This window comes from Benincasa hispida, chromosome 8, assembly GCF_009727055.1.
Source record: "Benincasa hispida cultivar B227 chromosome 8, ASM972705v1, whole genome shotgun sequence".
NCBI lineage: Eukaryota > Viridiplantae > Streptophyta > Magnoliopsida > Cucurbitales > Cucurbitaceae > Benincasa > Benincasa hispida.
The window spans coordinates 21529852-21549437 of NC_052356.1; the positions used below are offsets into that span (position 1 = coordinate 21529852).

Genomic DNA, 19586 nt, shown 5'->3' on the forward strand with positions numbered 1-19586 from the left:
GAGATTTTTTTCCCCTTTGTTTTACATCTTAAAACTATATTTTCAAGCCTCTTTGAATGCAAATAATTTGTACCCATTAAAACTTAAAAGAAGAAGGGAAAAAAATAATAATAAAGAAAGAAAAAATGCAAATAATATACTTGGCAATTTGCATTCATAAACGCGTTAAGCCCTGCCAACTGCTCCCCCTTTGCTATAAGAGCCATCTCTTTTCTTCCCAACACATTGCTCCATTTCACTTCCCGAAATCTCTCTTCTTTTTCTTTTTCTTCTCTTCCTCTCTCTCATGGAGCCATTGGTATTACTCTATGCAATTCCCTTACTCTATTTAGCAATAAAATTATGGAAGCGTTTTGATACAAAAAGAGACCAACAATGCTACATTTTGGACTACCAATGTTTCAAACCCAGCGACGATAGAATGCTTGGCACTCAGCTCTGTCGGGACCTCATGAGACGCTCCACGAATCTTGGCCTCGAAGAGTTCAAATTCCTTCTCAAAGCCGTCGTTAACTCCGGCATCGGCGAGCAAACCTATGGCCCTCGTGTCATCTTCTCCGGTAAAGAACAACGTCCTTCTCTTCTTGATATCATCGCCGAAGTTGACGAGTTTTTCCTTGACTCTCTTCATAAACTCTTCCAAAGATCCGGTGTTTCCCCTTCTCAGATCGATCTCCTCGTCGTCAACATCTCCATGCTCTCCACTTCCCCTTCTCTCGCCTCCAGAATTGTCAACAGGTAAACTTTACTCTAACCCATCGTTTAATCCACGAGTACTTATATTCCTACTCTCCGTATGTCCTTTTCTCTCGAATTAATATTCAAGATTCGAGATTTGAACCTTTTTAACGTCATTTTCTAATTTTCTAGCTAGTGATTTTAAGATTTTTTTTTTTTTTTTAATATTTAGGTACAAAATGAGAGAAGACATAAAAGTGTTCAATCTAAGTGGAATGGGATGCAGTGCTAGTCTAATTTCTGTGGATGTTGTGAGGAGAATGTTCAAGTCATACAAGAACTCATACGCCATTGTTGTTACCTCTGAGTCTCTCACTCCGAACTGGTACTCCGGTAACGACCGATCCATGATTTTGGCGAACTGTCTTTTCCGATCTGGTGGCGCCGCTATACTCTTGACCAACAAAAGGAGTTTGAAAAACAAAGCCATGTTGAAGCTCAAGTGCTTGGTCCGAACCCACCATGGAGCTCAAGATGAGTCCTATGATTGTTGCTATCAGAAAGAGGATGACCAAGGCAACCTAGGTAAATATATAATACATATGGCCCTCTCCTTGATAATGTTTCTCAAAATTAATCTTAGAAAAATACTCGTTTACATCCATGCCAAATCACAAGTTACTATGTGGCAAACTTTTCAATTTTTAATAAATATATATATTTTTCTCATTTTTATTGAACAAAAAAATCTCCAATTAAATCTTCAAACTCGTTTATTTATTATAGCAAAAGTATCTTGAATTTGTATTTAGTGGCTAATAAGGATGTATATGACAAGTTCTCAAGTCTACATCCAATTGTTATTAAAAGATAGTCACCATTATGATGGTCTCTTTTAAATAATTTATTTTGTTAAATTTCTTAAAACAGTATCTAATGGTTATTGGGACATAAAAATCTTTAAATCTACCTTTCCAACCGTTATTAAGATCATACACTCGTATTATTGTGACAAATCCGTTGAATAATCTTTCTTTTTCTTTTCACTCACTTTATTAAAATTAATGCCTCAATATATTATATTGCACTCTGAATAACGATCTTAGAAGATTATTATTCAGTTCCTTGTAGATGTAGCTAATACACAATTGCATAGATCTGTGTGTGGATTTATTATTATTTGTTGTCTTAACAAACTCTTGATTTGTTTAAGGTTTCCATCTGGGGAAGAACCTCCCAAGGGCAGCAACAAGAGCATTCACGGACAACCTAAGAGAGATCTCCCCCAAGATCCTCCCAATAACAGAGATATTCCGGCTAACAATCCTAACAATATTACACAAAATCTCCTTAGCCAGCTCCTCGAAGCCACAGTGGCCGAAGCCAACGGCGAACTTCCTAACAGCGACAGAGCATTTTTGCCTACACACAGGAGGAAAAGCAGTGATAGATGGGGTTGGAAAGAGCCTAAGCTTAACCGAGCACGATCTCGAACCAGCAAGAATGACCCTTCATCGATTCGGAAACACGTCGGCGAGTAGCCTATGGTATGTTTTAGGGTACATGGAAGCAAAAAAGAGGCTGAAGAAAGGAGATAGAGTATTGATGATAAGCTTTGGAGCAGGGTTTAAATGCAATAGTTGCTTGTGGGAAGTGGTGACAGAGTTGGGTGGTAGAAAGGGTAATGTATGGGAAGATTGCATTAATAGCTATCCACCTGTGTCTTTGGCTAACCCTTTCATGGAAACCTTTGGATGGATTCAGAATGAAGATGCAACTACTTTCAAGTCACTTTGATTCTCAACAAATAGGAAAAAGAAAAGGGAAAAAAAAAAAAAAAAAAGAAGAGGTTGATTTAATTTTTTTTTTTTTTTTAAAGGAAAAGATGTTATTATTTGTTGAGAGATTTTTTTATCTTTATATTGATGTTGGAGTTTAGTTGATCATGTTAATATAGGTTTTTATTGGATTCTAGAAAGTTTACTCCTATTTATTTCAAATTTATATGGGTTGAGATTTTATTTTGTTTATATATAAATTATTTATTTATGTTTATTTGCGTTTCCTTTTATTTATTTCTATTTTTTGGTTTGGGTAGAAGTTTTACCCTTTTTTCTTATATATAGGAGCATCATATTATTATTATTATTGTTAAAATTATTATTATTATTATTATGGATTAATGACTAGTCTCTAATGGACAATCATTTAAGATTTTGACAAGTAGTAGCTAGAGACTAGGAAAAGAGGTATATATAAAGGAGGAGAGAAATTTTTTTAAGTAGTACGTTTTCTATACTACCCACATTCATTGTTTCTCACAATAAACATTTAAGAATTATAAAGGTCTACGAAATAAATAAATAATAAATGAATATATTATTGGACTGTTTTTAAATATAAAAAGATAAATCAATATTATTTGATAATGTGTCAAAATATGAATGTGAGTTGTAAGTACTAACTACTCCCCTAGATACTAGTGAAAATTTTGTAAATAATAGAGAAAATTATTATTTTTTTCTTTTGTAGAAAAATTAAATTATTATCAAATTTTTATAGTAGTAAGAATGAAGATTTATCTAGTGAAGGGTTGTTCATTTATTGAAATTAAGCAAAAGATGATACTTACTATTGATTGGTAAATAGGAATTTTCAACTATTCCGCCATTAAATTTTTTAGGTTTAAAAACACTTTTGGGCTTCGAACCTTTTCATGAAAGTATCAATTTAATCTCTAAATTTTGGTATGTAACAATTTAGTCTATATACTTTCAATTTTATATCAATTTAGTCCCTCGCTTTACTTTGTAACAATTTAATCCTTATAGAAAAAAAATAATCAAAATTAGATGTCAATTTTTATTATTTTATGATATAGGCTTTATTATTGTAAAAATATCGAGTACTAATTAGTTTATCGATTTACTTATGCAAGAAATTTCATTAAACCTTAACATTAAATTCTATAATAGGGACTAAATTTTAAAATATAAAGACTAAATTATTACAAAATAAAGTCTTAAGAACTAAATTGTTACAATATTGAAAGTACGATGACTAAATCATTACAAATTAAAGTTTAGGAATTAAATTATTATTTTTATGAAAATTTTGGATTAAAATTGATTTTTAATCATTTTTTTCAGTAGAATAAAGAAAATGCAGAAATAAAAAAGCTTATTTCTAATTCGATAAATTATTGGAAGGATAAAAAAAAAAAAAACTTTACCTTCAAACAAATAGTTTCCATTGGCCGTCATTAAATGTTTTGTACAAGTAGATCTGGATGAATATAAAAAGAAAAAGAAAAAGGATATTTCTTCACCAATAAATAAATAAATAAATAATTATAATAATAATAGTAATAATAATAACTATCGAATTATTTGTGTTTATTGGTTAGTTGGTAATATTATTTTTATTGGTAGTTAGGTGAGATGAAATGTGAATATAAACGTGTGATGTTTATAGTTTAGTTAGTATATTAAATTTAATGTCACTATCATCTCAATTGATTTACATATGAAACATTTGTAACCAAGTAATTGAGACTTTGGTTTAAATAATTAAAGCCAAATATATTTAGACTTCTTTATATAACATTAATTGTGGAGCATGCTTCATTGACTAGTTTCAAATAGGAGTTTATTTTGTAAAAAAAATTAAAGATAAGGTAGTAATAACTACTAATTAAGTTTTGTTAAATAGTTTTTTTTTTTTCCATTTTTGTATATTCTTTTCATATACACCATTTTCATTCTTTTATTATTTTCAAAAACAAGTTGGTAGCAATTTTTTGAGTTCTTTTTTCTGGAATTTCATCGATTTACTATTTATATAAATTTTAATCATGAACTAATTAACGTTAGCATTCATCGACTCAATGAGACAAAATAAATTTAATTAAAATAACATATACCATGTACTCATACTTTTGAATTAGTTTGAGGTTTAAATTTTCACACCTCATATTAGTACATGTACTAAAAAATTAAATAAAAACTTTTAAACAATCTAGGAGGGAACTATTAGAAAAGAAAAGAAAAGGAAAAGAAAGAAGAAAAAGGAAACTAATTAAACTCATAACCTCATTGATTAATGAAAATTTAATTAATATTTATGTTTATGAGAATTTTTTTAAAAAATAGCAATTTTTTAAAAAACTTTGCAAAATAATTGAATTAAACGTAATAAATTTGGTCAAGTCTTATACTTTTAAATTTATAACAATTGGTCTCTAACTTTAATTCATGATAGATAGATATAGTCTCGTACTTCAAAATGTGAATTTCTATCTTAAAATATTCCATCAAAATTAATTATAAATTTCATTATAGATGAATAACCTATTTTTTATAATTATAAACATTTTTGTACCTTCAATCAATTTATCAATACCTATATATAAGAAATCCTACTTAACTTTCAACAAAAAATTTCATGATAGAGATTAAGGTTGTGATTACACAATCAAATTAATTAATCGATTTGGATATGGGAAGATTGATTATAAATGAAGTTGTTAAAATCATTTTTTAAATCCTATATTAATTTTCACCATTTTAAAATTTGTTCATTACTAGCTTTTAAAAGTAGATTCTCATAAAATCAATAGTTAATTCCTAACACATTTTCTATTTTAATTTTATTTTAAAAATAAAATTGATTTATATATTTAGTATATTCCTTAAAACCCCAATATTTCTATATCCTAAATTTTCTGGTTGATTAGTTGAACTCCACCAATTTTTTTTCATGCTATCATTTAAAAAAAGTTCTTTTTCTCTTATATTAAATAAATCAACTTAAAAAATAATCAAGAACAAATCAAATATAAATTTCATATATGTTATAACATTTTAAAAAATTATTTAAAAATATAAATTATCAAAAAAAAAATTGTTATGCACATTTTGATAGTAGGTCTATTTAGTCATTATTGCTAAAGAAGACTATTTAGTATTATTTACCAAATATTATAACCTATTTTTCCAAGTTTTAATTTACTTAAATTCATATAGCTGATTTTCTTAGAAGCATAGTTACCAACAATATTTTCAAAGCTCATCAATCTCAAATCAAATCTAAATCTTTATAAGTTTTAGAGCACAAAAACTTTTTTTTAGTACATACAAAAAATTATTACACATTAAATTTCATGACATATTATAAATGTCATGGATAGCGATTTCTTTTTAAGAATTTGTACATATAGTGACAATCACTAGCTTCATAAATAGAATTCTATAAGGGTCGTTTGTTTTTCGAGAATATGTAAAATTAGAATATTTTGATTATCGAAATTATAGATGTCTAAAATTTACAGATGTCAGACATCATTGAATAACTATGTTTGTCTTGTAAGAATATTTTTGAAGCTATCTAGGAATAACTGTATTTGTAGGATAACTGTATTTGTTTTATAGGATTTGTACCCAGAAACGTATTAAATTTACATAATGTTCCAAGAATGTCCTTACGATTATTCATTAATTTAGAATTAATTTAATAGAAGTTGAACTTGTATAATATATTTGTTTTTTATTATTTTTTTAAATTAACATAGTTTATTTTTTTATTTTTTATTTTTCTCAACAAAATAATCTATATAATTTTAAGGTTTTTTTAAAAAAATAAATATTGATTTAAGTTTACATTTGAATATTTTTTCTAAACAAATAAAACAACTTCAATATAACCAAAGAAATTGAAATACATAGATGACAATATTTAGTTTAATTATAAAATAATAAACAAGAAGGATATTTATATATCTGAAAAAAAAAAGTTAAAAAAGTATTTAAAAAAAATGATGACTTAACACTAGAATCCAAAAAATCTATGTTTCCGGAGGTCATCCAAAACCCTTGAGATACTCTCCATTATGGACAGAGATCTCCAAATGTCTAGGCATGTTACCTTACTGCAGGACAAACACGATAACCTAGATGCCTACTCCATAAAAATTTTGGATTCCTACAAAACAAACAATCGTTAAGTGTTCATAGTTATTTATAGATTTCAATACATATATAATTTTATCAATCGTGGATGTGGTGATTAGTTGTTCAAATGCTGGGAGATTCGGTTTGTGCGATTCAAGACCCGATTCGCTTGTTTTGCATCGGTTGACCATTATTGTTGTAATATATAGTTGTTTTTTACTAATTAAATTAATATAAGTGTTATATTAATTTAATTAATAGTTTAGGAGTCCAATCTCGGTCCAATAATTGTTTTAAATTATAGATTTGATGTATGATTTATTTTAAATTTTATATTTGTCATAATGTATGCCATATAGTAAAAATCTCACCATAGGTTATGCATTATTCATACATCATTGATATTATAAACATTATAATATATAGTTGCATGATTTAATTTTATAGCACTCATGCGTTATATAATATAAGTTTTATAGTATATGTTTGCATGCATTAATAACATAGTCATGCATCATTTATATTATAAGTGTTATATTATATAGTTGAATGTATGTATGGATGTATGTTATTAATTATATCATTACTTTAATTATATAAGTGTTATATATGGTTAGTAATGAAATGGAACTGCATGAAGCATAACACTACTTTAGGTAATTTTATAATTGTTATAATTTTCTTAAGTGTGTCAACGAATGCAATTGTATGGTTTTAATTTATTTCATTTACTTTATAAAATTTATAGTTAAATGAAATTAGAAATTAAAATCAATAATTCAAAATTGTATGCAAACCTTAGGTTAAAATCATTTTTTTTAAATAGTTCTAAAATATGATTCACATTTCTAATAAGACTAGAAATTAAGTTTAATATTTTAATCAGTTTAATAGGATTAAATTGATACTTAATTAAATGATTAAATTTGTAGCAAATGAATACATAAGGGATCTTTTGTCTAAGGCTAGTAGTCTAGGCTGGGGTATTTAAGTTGAGAAAAACGTAACACCCCTACCTAGGAACTTACCTGAAAAGGTGAATAGATAGATTTGCTACAAGCATATAATGGTTGATTGAAGTTTATTAAAGTGTTTAATAAACAGTAATCAAAGTTGTTTAACCATCCAAAGTAAATGTTACTTTTAGGCAAATTAAACAATCACTTAATTAAAATCAGTAGTCGAATTTTCCTAAACTAAATAACCCTAGGTAAAACATTCAGTAAGATGAAGATGGGGTATGATATTTCATTTTACCTTTTTCACGTTTCTCCCTAAAAGTTAACACCGTGAGATCTATACTCGACGTCGAGGCACCTTTGCTTGTGTCCCCCTATGGATGGTGTTTGTATAGTCAATATCAAGGTGAATGGAGAGAGTGTTTATAGTAAGTGGGAGCAGGACGTGTGTCAACACATTCCATGGTCTCTCTCATTAGTTTGTAGTAAAGTTTCATGCTCGACCTCGAGGCACCTTTGCTTGTGTCCCCCTACGAATGGTATTTGCATAATTCTTTACTTCAAACTGTTGGGGTTGATGCCCTAAATCTCGTAGGGTTCTATAGTTTGTAAACCTTGTATGAACAAACTTGTATGTGATTAATAATATATGATATTTTATTCACTTTGTCTATGAAATATGTGATATTTTAGTTGCATTAACCACAAACCAATAAACTAACACCCAAGATTATCATTGTAACTTAAATATGTATGTGGAGACATACAAGTGAATCATGTTTAAGTGATAACCTAAATGGTCTATAGTATATGAAAAAGGCTGGATACCTTATCCTGGTGACACTACGAGTATGGTTCGCTTTGTAGGTATTACAAATGTTGTAAAGTGTTACAAATGATCTGATCCTAATCATTCATATATTAGATATGCAAGCAGGGATATTCTACACAAAGGAGTTTGTATAAGACAGAACCACAAAATGCTTAATCTCATTATATAACACTGTTCATAATGGAAACTTTCATTTTACTAAGATGGCCATAGGTAACATGACCTTAATCCTGAGTGAGTTGTAAACTTCTGCATATGAGGGCAGTTCTTTGATTTGTATGGATGAGAGTGACCAGATCGCCGACTCAACAAGCCTACCATTTTAGGAATTCGTCTAATTCCAGAGCTAGAAACTCGATTACACAAGATGGAATTCGCTCTTTCCTTGAAGTAGAGGTAAGTAGATAAATTGCTCCTTTAAGGACTGATTCCGGGTCTTGAACAATGTGGCGCCACACCCTCTCCTGGCCCGAGAGGGGTTTAGTCATAGTGGGACTATGATCTATTGTTTATTAGAGGAATCAGTAGTACTTAAGCAGTTAGAGATAACTACAAGGGTAAAACGGTAATTTGGCCCAGCTGTACTTACGAGCAATTTGTGAAGGGTCATTATACTATTGATTAGTTATATCCAATGGACACAGAATTATATCTGTAGTGATAATAGTGCAACTGTCAATCTTTAGTGGAATGGCCGACAGTTAACAGATGGTGGATGATGTAATTAAACAGTTTAATTAATTATTCACGTACTGTTGGAGTTTCAAGCTACAGATCCATAAGATGCCCTTGGTAGCTCAAAAGGATTTAGTTGAGAATCAGTTTTTGGGTTAATTTGAATTGTTCAAATTAATAAGAGGAAATTTATTTATATATGATATAATTAAATGAATTCAATTATATATGAAAATATAATGTATTTGATACATTATAGTTTAATTGGAGGAATAAATATTTGAATGAGATTCAAATAGTTGTTAATTTAATATAAATATAATTTATATTAAATACCATAAAATAGAGAAAAATAACTATAGTTTATATTGTATATGATGCAATATTAAAACTATATATTATAAATATAATATGATAAGTTGGTTATCATATTTATTTATATTATTTATTATTTTGAATAATAATCTCTTTTTCTCTCTAACCACCTTATAAGAGTTTTTTATGGCAAATGGAATAAATAAAATATGATTTTATTATTTTTCATAACTAAGCTACACGACTCGTAAGTGATTTACACGAAATCACAGAGACTATAGATAGATTCTTTGTCTACACGATTGAGATGATTTTGCTATACGATAGTTCTTCTTCAATCGTCTTCCTTCTCCAAAATCACAAGCTCCCTCCTAATCAAAATAGTCAGAGCACACCACTCCTGGGTTCTCACCCTAAGAATACCAAGGATACCAAGTGGTAGTGTCTTTACACTTTTGGTTCGAGTTTTGTTGCTGCTCGAGGAGTTCGTGACCATTCGAAGAGTTCGTGATAGTTCGATGGATTTAGGTGAAGAAGTGTTCTTCAAATGTATAATCTCTAAACTCTTTTTCTAGTTTAAAAGCATATGCTATAATTTTTGTTAAAATGTATAATCTATTTGTGTTTACTGTAAATTTATGTTTTCAATCAAAATGGAATTTAGACGATCCACTTCCGCTCATGGATCTCTTGTAAACGAGTTCCTTCACAAACTCTATAAATGGATAGGGTTACTTTAATTTTTTCCTCAATTGGTTTTTCCCTACAGTTGGCTCATTGGGGCGGAACTCTAGAATCTAAAATGAGGGGTTTCACTTATAAGAAAATGTTAAGTGAGTTTAACAATTTCTGGACCGAACAATGGTGACTGATAGTTACAGTAACAAGGAGTTGTTCTGTCTATTGGTTGAGATAGTCTCATTTCAGTGAAGGGACACCTGATCACCCTACGGTGGTTTTGGTCCTATCTCACTGAAACATCATTGCAAAATAGATGTAACTTAAGGTGCATTATATTATTTTGCTAAATTTGATTGGTTTTTGCAAATGGGTTAATGCATAGAGTACTAATATAAATAAATTGTATGGTTTCAGCAAATTACATTATGACTTCCACAACACTAAACTTACTTCCACAACACTAAACTTACTCACTGCCGAAAAACATATCAGCAAAAATTATACTACATGAAAAAACACAATCAACACAATTTTAATCATCGATGACCTTAGATTTGTCCTTATGGTGGATTTTCCTCTTGTACTAGCTCAAAACGCCAGTCAAAACGTTCGAGAGGCATATGAGCGTTGGGTACAGGCAAATGAGAAGGCCCAAGCGTATATCTTGGAAAGCCTTTATGAAACCTTGACCAAGAAGCATGTGCCCATGATCACTGCTCATGAAATCATAGAGTCCCAGCGGGAGATTTTCAGACAACTGTCTACACAACTAAGGCATGACGCTCTAAACACATCTTCAATGCGTGTATGCAAGAAGGGGCATCTGTTAGTAAACACGTTCTCAACATGATGGTCCACTCCAACGTGGCTGAGATGAATTGGTTTGTCATCGATAAGGTCAGTCAGGTTAGCTTCATCTTGGAATCTTCACCTAAAAGTTTCCTATAGTTCTGTAACAATGTTGTTATGAACAAGATTGACTACAACCTGACCAATTTGCTCAATGAACTACAAACTTTCCAGACCTTGATGAAAGCAAGGAACAAAAAGGAGAGGAAAATGTTGCCTCATCCTCTAAGAAGTTCTACAAAGGATCGTCCTCTGGAACTAAGTCTGTACCTTCTTCTTCCGACACCAAAAAGTGGAAGAAGAAGAAGAAAGGTGGAAAGTGGAAAACAAACCCACCAGCTGCTGCCCAAAGAGGCAAAAAGGCCAAGGCTGCAAAGTGAATTTGTTTTCATTGCAACCATGAGGAACATTGGAAGAGAATCTGTCTCAAATACTTGGCAGAAAAGAAGAAGGTCAAGCAAGATAAATGTGATTTACTTGTATTGGAGACTTGTTTAGTGGAAAATGATGATTCAGCTTAGATAAATGATTCAGATGCCACTAACCATGTTTGTTCTTAATTTCAGGGAATTAGGTTCCTAACGGAAACTGAGAGCTGGGGAGATAACAATGCGTGTTGGAACTGGGCACGTCATCTCAGCTGTGGCATTAAGAGGACTCTGGCTTACTTTACATAATAGACATATTTTATTAGAAAATGTATTTATTGTTCCTGAATTAAAGAAGAACTTAATTTCTATAAAGTGTTTTATTAAACAAAACTATTCTGTACATTTCTCTATAAATAAAGTTTATTTCCAAGAATGGTATAGATCTTTGTTCTACTAAGCTGGAAAATAATTTATATGTGAGAATTAGATTTTGTTAAACAATGTGTAGTTGGTAAACAAGGATCGGTTTTTTAGTAAGGTATGGAATGTCTTGTCAAATATTCAATATGATTACACAAGATCTAGTTTCGTTTATATGTGCTAAGACCGTTAACAACTAGAGTCCTCCTAAACATTGAAAATTTTAAAACTGCAGTAACTCAAAATAAAATACTTAAAATTTCTTCCAAATAAAATGCCCATCTTTGGCACCTAAGTTTAGGACACATCAATCTCAATAGGATTGAAAGATTGGTTAAGAATGGACTTCTAAGCGAGTTAGAAGAAAATTCTTTACCTATGTGTGAGTCATGCCTTAAAGGCAAAATGACTAAAAGATCTTTTACTGGAAAAGGTCATAAGGCCAAAAAACCCCTAGAGTTTGTGCATTCAGACCTCTGTAGTCCGAAAAATGTTATAGCAAGATGAGAGTTTGAATATCTCATCACTTTACTGATGATTATTCAAGATATGAGTATACTTATTCAAAGAGCTTAAAGAGCTTAAGATTGAAGTTGAAAATGTATTAATTAAAACAATTAAAACATTTCAATTTGATCGAGCTGGAGAGTTTTAAGATCTTACATTCGAAAACTATTTGATAGAACATGGAATTGTACCCTAACTCTCAACACCTAGTACACCTCAGCAGAATGGTCTATCAGAAAGGAGAAATTTAACCTTGTTGGACATGGTTCAGTCTATGATGAGTTATGCTTCCTTATCGGACTCGTTTTGAGGTTATGCAGCACAGATTGCAACTTATATTTGAACTATATTCCATCCAAGAGTGCTATACAAATACTTTTGAAATAATGAAATGGTCATAAAACTAGTTTACGTCATTTCAGGATCTGAGGTTGCCCAGCATATGTGCTTGAGGCAAATCCTAAGAAACTGGAACCTTGTTCAAAATTGTGCCTATTTGTAGGCTACCCTAAAGGAACGAGAGATGGTTATTTCTACGATCCTAAATAAAATAAAGTGTTTGTGTCGACAAACGCTACATTTCTAGAAGAGAACCACATAAGGGAGCATAAGCCCCGTAGTAAGATTGTGTTGAAAGAGCTTTCTAAGAAAACTATTGAGCCTTCAACAAGAGTTGTTGAAGAACCCAACACCTCAACAAGAGTTGTTGACAATGATGAATCTAGTAGGTCATGTCCACCTCAAGTGTTAAGGGAACCTCGACGTAGTGAGAGGGTTGCAAACCCGCTTGTCCATTATATGGATTTAATAGAAATCCTAGCTATGGTAGCTAATGGAGATGTCGAGGATCCATTATCTTACAAGAAGGCAATAGAGGATGTTGACAAAGATGAGTGAATCAAAGCTATGGATCTCAAAATGGAGTCTATATACTTCAATTCTGTTTGGGATCTTGTAGATCAACCTGATGGTGTTAAACATATAGGTTGCAAATGGATCTACAAGAGAAAATGGGGTGCTGATGGGAAGGTGCAAACCTTTAAGGTTAGACTTCTAGCAAAGGGTTATACCCAAGTTGAGGGATTCGATTATGAGGAGACTTTCTCACATGTCACCATGTTGAAGTCTATTTAGATCCTCCTGTCCATTATCTCATATTATGACTAAGAGATCTGGCAAATGGACGTCAAGAATGCCTTTTTGAATGACAATCTTGAGGAGACCATTTATATGAAGTCGTCTGAGGGATTCATAACCCAGAGTCAAAAACAAAAAATTTGCAAGCTTAATCGATCCATTTATGGATTGAAGGAAGCTTATTGATCTTGGAACATAAGATTTAATATTGCGATCAAATCTTATGGCTTTGATCAAAATGTTGATGAGTCTTGTGTTTACAAAAGAATCATCAATAGTTCAATAGCTTTTCTAGTGCTATTTGTAAATGATATCCTACTCATTGGGAATGATGCAGGTCTACTAATTGAAATTAAGAATTGGCTAGCAACCAATTCTAAATTAAAGATTAGGGAGAGACACAGTTTGTTCTAGGCATTCAGATCTTTAGAGATTGAAAGAAAAAAAACGCTAGCCTTGTCTCAGTCAGCGTATATTGACAAGAATCTTGTCAAATTTTCGATGCAGAACTCCAAGAAAGGTCTACTCCCTTTTAGTTTAATCTAGGATTTGATCACTAGACTGCCTTAAGAACATCCTCAATTATCTACGAAGAAAAAAAACGCTAGCCTTGTCTCAGGCTCGTGTATGGTTATAAGGATTTGATCCTTATAGGATACACAAACTCCGATTTCCAAACTGATAAGGATTTTAGGAAATTTACATCAGGATCAGTGTTCACTCTTACCGGAAGAGTAGTAGTCTAGAGGAGTACTAAGCAGGGGTGCATTGCTGACTCCATCATGGAGGCTGAGTATGTAGCTGCTTGTGAAGCTGCTAAGAAAGTTGTGTGGCTCAGAAAATTTCTGACTGATCTAGAAGTGGTTTTAGACATGTCAAAGCCCATCATCCTTTATTGTGATAATAGTGATGTTGTGGCTAATTCTCGAGAGCCTCGGAGTCACGAGCGTGGAAAGCATATAGAGTAAAAGTATCATCTCTTCCGAAAGATTATGCATTGAGGGGACGTGATTGTCACGCAGATAGCTTCGAAGCACAACATTGTCGATCTATTTACAAAGACCATCACAATTAAGGTGTTTGAGGATCACTTGCAGCGTATAGGTCTACGGGACATGCCATATTTAGTCTAGGGCAAGTGAGAGATTTTGTACTTGGTGCGTTTTATGCCCTAATTTATTACTTTGTGTACTTGTATATTATACACCCCACTCGGTTTAGGACAAGTGGAAGATTATTGGGTTGATGCCCTAAATCTCGTAGGGTCCTATAGTTTGTAATTGTATTGTATAAATATTTTATTTATTTAATAAAATATAAGATGTTTTATTTGACATTTAGTAGCATTAAACCCACAAACCAATAAATTAACATCCAAGATTATCATTTGTAGCTTAAACATGTATGTAGAGACATATAGGTAGATCAAGTTTAAGTGATAACCTAAATGGTCTGTAGTAGATGGATAAGGCTAGATACCTTATTTTGGTGACACTATGAGTACGACCCGCTTTGTAGATGTTACAATTGCTGTAAAGTACTACAAATGATCTGATCTCGATCATTTATGTGGAGATGTGTAAGCAAAAGTATTCTATACAAAAGATTTTGTATAAGATCAGACCATGAAATGACTAGTCTCATTATATAACGCCGTTCATAATTAAGTCTTATATTTCACTAGGACGACCATAGGTAATATGACCTGAATCCTAAGTGAGTTGTGAACTCCTGCCTGTGAAGGCGGTCCTTTGATTTGTATGGGCGAGAGTGGCCAGATCGCCAACTTAATAAGCCTAAAATTTTGGGGATTCGTTTAATTGGGGAGCTGGGAACACAGCTATACAAGACGGAATTCGCTCCTTTCTCGATGTCAAGGTAAGTACATAAATTGCTCTCTTAAGGGTTGATTTTGTGGCTTGAACAATGTGGCGCCATACCCTCTCCTAGCTCGAGAGGGGCTTGATCATAGTTGGACTATGACTTATTGTTCATTAGAGGGATCATTGGTACTTAAGGAGTTATTTGTAACTATAGGGGCAAAACGGTAATTTTGGCCTAGCTATAGTTATGAGCAATTTGTGAAAGATCATGGGACTATTGACTAGTTATATCCAATGGATACATAAATATATCTATTGTGCGAAAAGTGCAGTTGTCGATCTTTAGTGGAGTGCCCGATAGTTAATGGATATTAAATAATTTAATTAAAGAAGTTTAATTAATTATTCAAATACTATTGAGCTTCAAGCTACAAGTCCATGAGGTCCCCTCTATAGGTCAACGGGGATTAAATGAGAATCAATTTTGGATTAATCTGAATTGTTAAAATTATTTGAGGTAATTAGTTATATGTGATATAATTTATTTAATTTAATTATATATGATACAATTAATATAATATATTTGATACATTATAATATAAAGTTTATTCGAGAGGAAATAAATATCTGAATTGTTTAAAATTATTTGAGAGAATTTGATTCGTATAACTAAATTTAATATAATGGGATTTATATTTAAATACCATTGATGAGAGAAGTAAAACTGTAGGTTATATTGTATTTGATACAATATTAAACTAAGGTTATATATTTTTATGTCATGTAACCTATAGTTATATATGTATATAATAAGTTAGTTATTATATATTATATATATATATAGTTAGTTAGTTAGTTAGTTAGTTAGTTATTATATATATATTAATATTTAAATTAAAATTAATTCATTTTTTATTTTTAATTTTAATTTTTGAATTAATGGGAGGGAAATAATTTCTCTCAACTCACTACGTGTGAGTGTGGTGGTTATGGGTTGTTGTTTTTATTCACAAATTTGGTGAAAGAAAATACATAGATCTCATTGTGAAAAGTAAAAATACATAAAAACTCCCAGTCTTTTTTTCCTTCTCACTCTCTTCTAAATCTCTTTCCCTCTCCAAAAATCACAGAACTCACGAACTTATGTGAGTCTCATCCCAGAGAATATAGAAGGCTCTAATTGGTAGTGATCATTAGGGTTTTGAGATCATTGCAGTTCGTGATCGATTTTTTAGAAAAGGAATTATGTGGAGAAGGTTGATCTTCAAGGGTAAGTCTCTAATCTCTTTTCTCAATTCTAAATGCATACTGTAAATTTATGTTTTAATGCATAATTTTTCTGTTTGTATTCTGTAAAATTGGTTGTTCTGTAAAAATTAAAATTAGGACCGATCCTCGCTTCCGCAATGGACCTTCACCGATTCCTTCAGTTGAAAAGTAAGAAAATGCCAAAAGAATTTTAGGCACGAGCTGTTGAATGTGTTGTATACTTGTCCAATTGTTCTCATACTAGAAGCTTGTGGAACAAAACGCCTCAACAAACATGGACATGTAGAACACCATCCATTGCTCATTTGATAGTATTTGAAAGTACCGCTTATGCACATATACCTGATTAAATGTGTAGGAAGCTCAATGATAAAAGGGAGAAGAATATTTTTGTTGGCTATGATGCAAGCTCAAAAGGCTACAAGCTCTATAATCCTGCTACAAAGAAGATAGTGGTAAGTAGATATGTTGTGCATGATGAGGAAGCAACATGGAATTGGAATGATGAACCAAAAGACTATAAGTTTTTACTTTTTCTGAATGATGATGATGAATCTAGTGACATTGCTTCTCCATCAACACCACCAATGTCACCATTCACTCCACAACAAAGCATACCTTCATCATCTACAAGCTCAAGTGAAGGACCTCGTGACATGAGAAGTTTGTGAGACATATATATGATGAGACTGAAGAGTTAAGTCAAAGTTTTAGTAATCTTAGTCAAAGCTTTAGTAATCTTACTCTTTTTTATCTATTTAGTGACATTGAACCTTTGAATTTTGAAGAAGCTTTGCAAGATGAAAAGTGGAAGACTGCCATGGATGAAGAGATAAAGGCCATAAAGAAGAATGATACATGGGAACTTTCTACTCTTCCAAATGGAAAGAAAGCAATCGGTGTCAAATGGGTATTCAAGAAAAAAAGAAATGAAAAGGGAGAAGTGGAGAGGCATAAGGCAAGATTAGTTGCAAAAGGCTACTCTAAAAAAAAGGCATGGACTACAATGAAGTATTTGCTCCCGTTGCTTGGTTGGAAATCATAAGGTCGTTAATTGTAATTACTGCTCAAATTAAATGGAAGATCTTTCAAATTAATGTTAAATCAACAATCTTGAATGGATATTTAGAAGAAAAAGTATACTTAGAACAATCTCTTGGCTTTGTTGTGAAAGGTCAAGAAGATAAAGTCTTGAAATTAAAGAAAGCGTTGTATGGATTGAAACAAGCGCCTAGAATATGGAATAGCAAAATCAACAGATATTTCCTTGACAATGCGTTTGAGATATTTTGTTGGTTTGCCTATATGTGGATGACTTAATTTTTACAGAAAATTGTGCAAGTATTTTTGAAGATCTCAAGAAGGCAATGACCCAAGAATTTGAAATGACTGATATTGGGCTTATGTCATATTATCTTGGTATTTAAGTGAAGCAGTCAGAGGAAGGTATTTTTATCTCTCGAGAACGATATGCTGGAGAAATTCTAAAGAAGTTCAAGATGATCAATTCTAATCCTGTCACAACTCCAATGAAGTTGGGATAAAACTATCCAGATATGAAGAAGGAGGTTGATCCTTCATATTTCAAAAGCTTAATTGAAAGTTTGAGATATTTAACTTGCACACGACCAGATATTCTTTTCAGCATTGGAATGGTGAGTCGATTTATGGAATCTCCTATAATTACTCATTTGAAAGAGGCAAAGAGAATTCTTTGTTACCTCAAAGGTATGCTTGATTATGGATTATTTTATTCTCCATCTAAAGAATTCAAGCTTGAAAGTTATTGTGATAGTGACTGGGTTTAAGATATTAATGACCAAAAAAGTACAAGTGGATATGTGCTCTTTGTTGGTAATACTTCATTTATTTGGAGTTCTAAGAAGCAACCTATTGTGACATATTTACTTGTGAGGCAGAATATGTTGTTGCAGCCTCATGTATTTGTCATGCAATTTGGTTAAGGAATTTGCTAAAGACAATTGGAATTTTGCAAGATGATGCAACTGTGATCTATGTAGATAATAAGTCAACAATTACTATAGCAAAGAATTCAGAGTTTCATGATTGTAGCAAGAATATTGATACAAGATTTCATTTTATCAGATATTGCATTTCAAGAAAGGAGGTTCAAGTTGAATATGTGAAGGCTGAAGATCAAATTGCGGATATTTTCACGAAGCCACTCAAAGTTAATGTGTTTAACAAGTTAAAAACTTTGCTTAGAGTTTTCAAAAACATGTTTAAGGGGGATGTTGAAAATTAAACCTATTTTAATTAGATAAGTTATAGATGAATTAATTTATGAGAGTTGGAAAAATTAAAAGATGAGAGTTAATTAAGTATATTAACGTAAGAATTAATTTAGTATAGTTTCACATAAATTAAATGTAGGATTTTAATTGTTCCATGTATATTTAATTAGGGTGTGAGTTATATCTTTAAATTTACCCATGACAATCCTATAAAGAATTGACATTGGCATTGTTGATTTATCCAAGTGTGTAGAGAAAAACACACAGAGAATTCAATCAAAAGTGTGAACCAAGTTTGAAAAGTCTTTCAATTAAAAGTGTTTTTGTTTCCTCTCAAATAACCATTTGTTGGTTATTTATTTATGAGTGTTCATCACACGCTTCCAACATATTATGCCATTTGATATTTTTTTATATGATACTTGAGTTTATTTTGTATTTAAAATGTAGTTTGGAGAATGGTTGAAAGTTTCTGTGTTTCAAGAATGGTTGTAACTCCATTGTAAGCTTAATTATGTTATTTTATGTGACTCCATTGTAAGCTTGATTTTGTTCTTGGTTAAGCCCCCTGAATGTAGATTGGAGAATGGTTATGTAGTTTGTATGTGTTTGAAGTGAGTTTTGAATGATATTTTATGTGTTCAAAGTGTGGATTGGAAGTCATTGTGTGATTGTGGATTGTTGAGTTTATCGTGTGAGTTGGAACATTGACATTTTGTTAAGTAACATACAGTTGTACATATTTACTTGATTTAAACTATCATAAAGATCCACCGATGATAGATACTCATTGATTACTATCAATAACAAATGTCTACCATCTATGATGAGGGTTTGTTTATAATACGTTGGAATTTTAGACTTTTT

General features: G+C 31.3%; 1 protein-coding gene across 1 annotated transcript; it reads left to right on the plus strand.

Moving 5' to 3' along the window:
• The first annotated feature begins 205 nt into the window (after positions 1–205).
• Positions 206–2656, plus strand: LOC120082767 (3-ketoacyl-CoA synthase 12-like). The gene is made up of 3 exons (XM_039038060.1): positions 206–738; positions 911–1263; positions 1892–2656. Exons 1-3 carry the CDS (start codon positions 287–289, stop codon positions 2473–2475), a joined length of 1389 nt encoding a protein of 462 aa, XP_038893988.1. The 5' UTR covers positions 206–286; the 3' UTR covers positions 2476–2656.
• Positions 2657–19586: the final 16930 nt, after the last annotated feature.

What these genes read in the sequence shown, in the direction of transcription:
- LOC120082767 (XM_039038060.1), top strand. Translation starts at nt 287, where the DNA reads ATGGAGCCATTGGTATTACTCTATGCAATTCCCTTACTCTATTTAGCA. An exon ending in GCCTCCAGAATTGTCAACAG is followed by an intron (nt 739 to 910) that starts GTAAACTTTACT and finishes TTTAATATTTAG; the next exon opens with GTACAAAATGAGAGAAGACA. An exon ending in GGATGACCAAGGCAACCTAG is followed by an intron (nt 1,264 to 1,891) that starts GTAAATATATAA and finishes GATTTGTTTAAG; the next exon opens with GTTTCCATCTGGGGAAGAAC.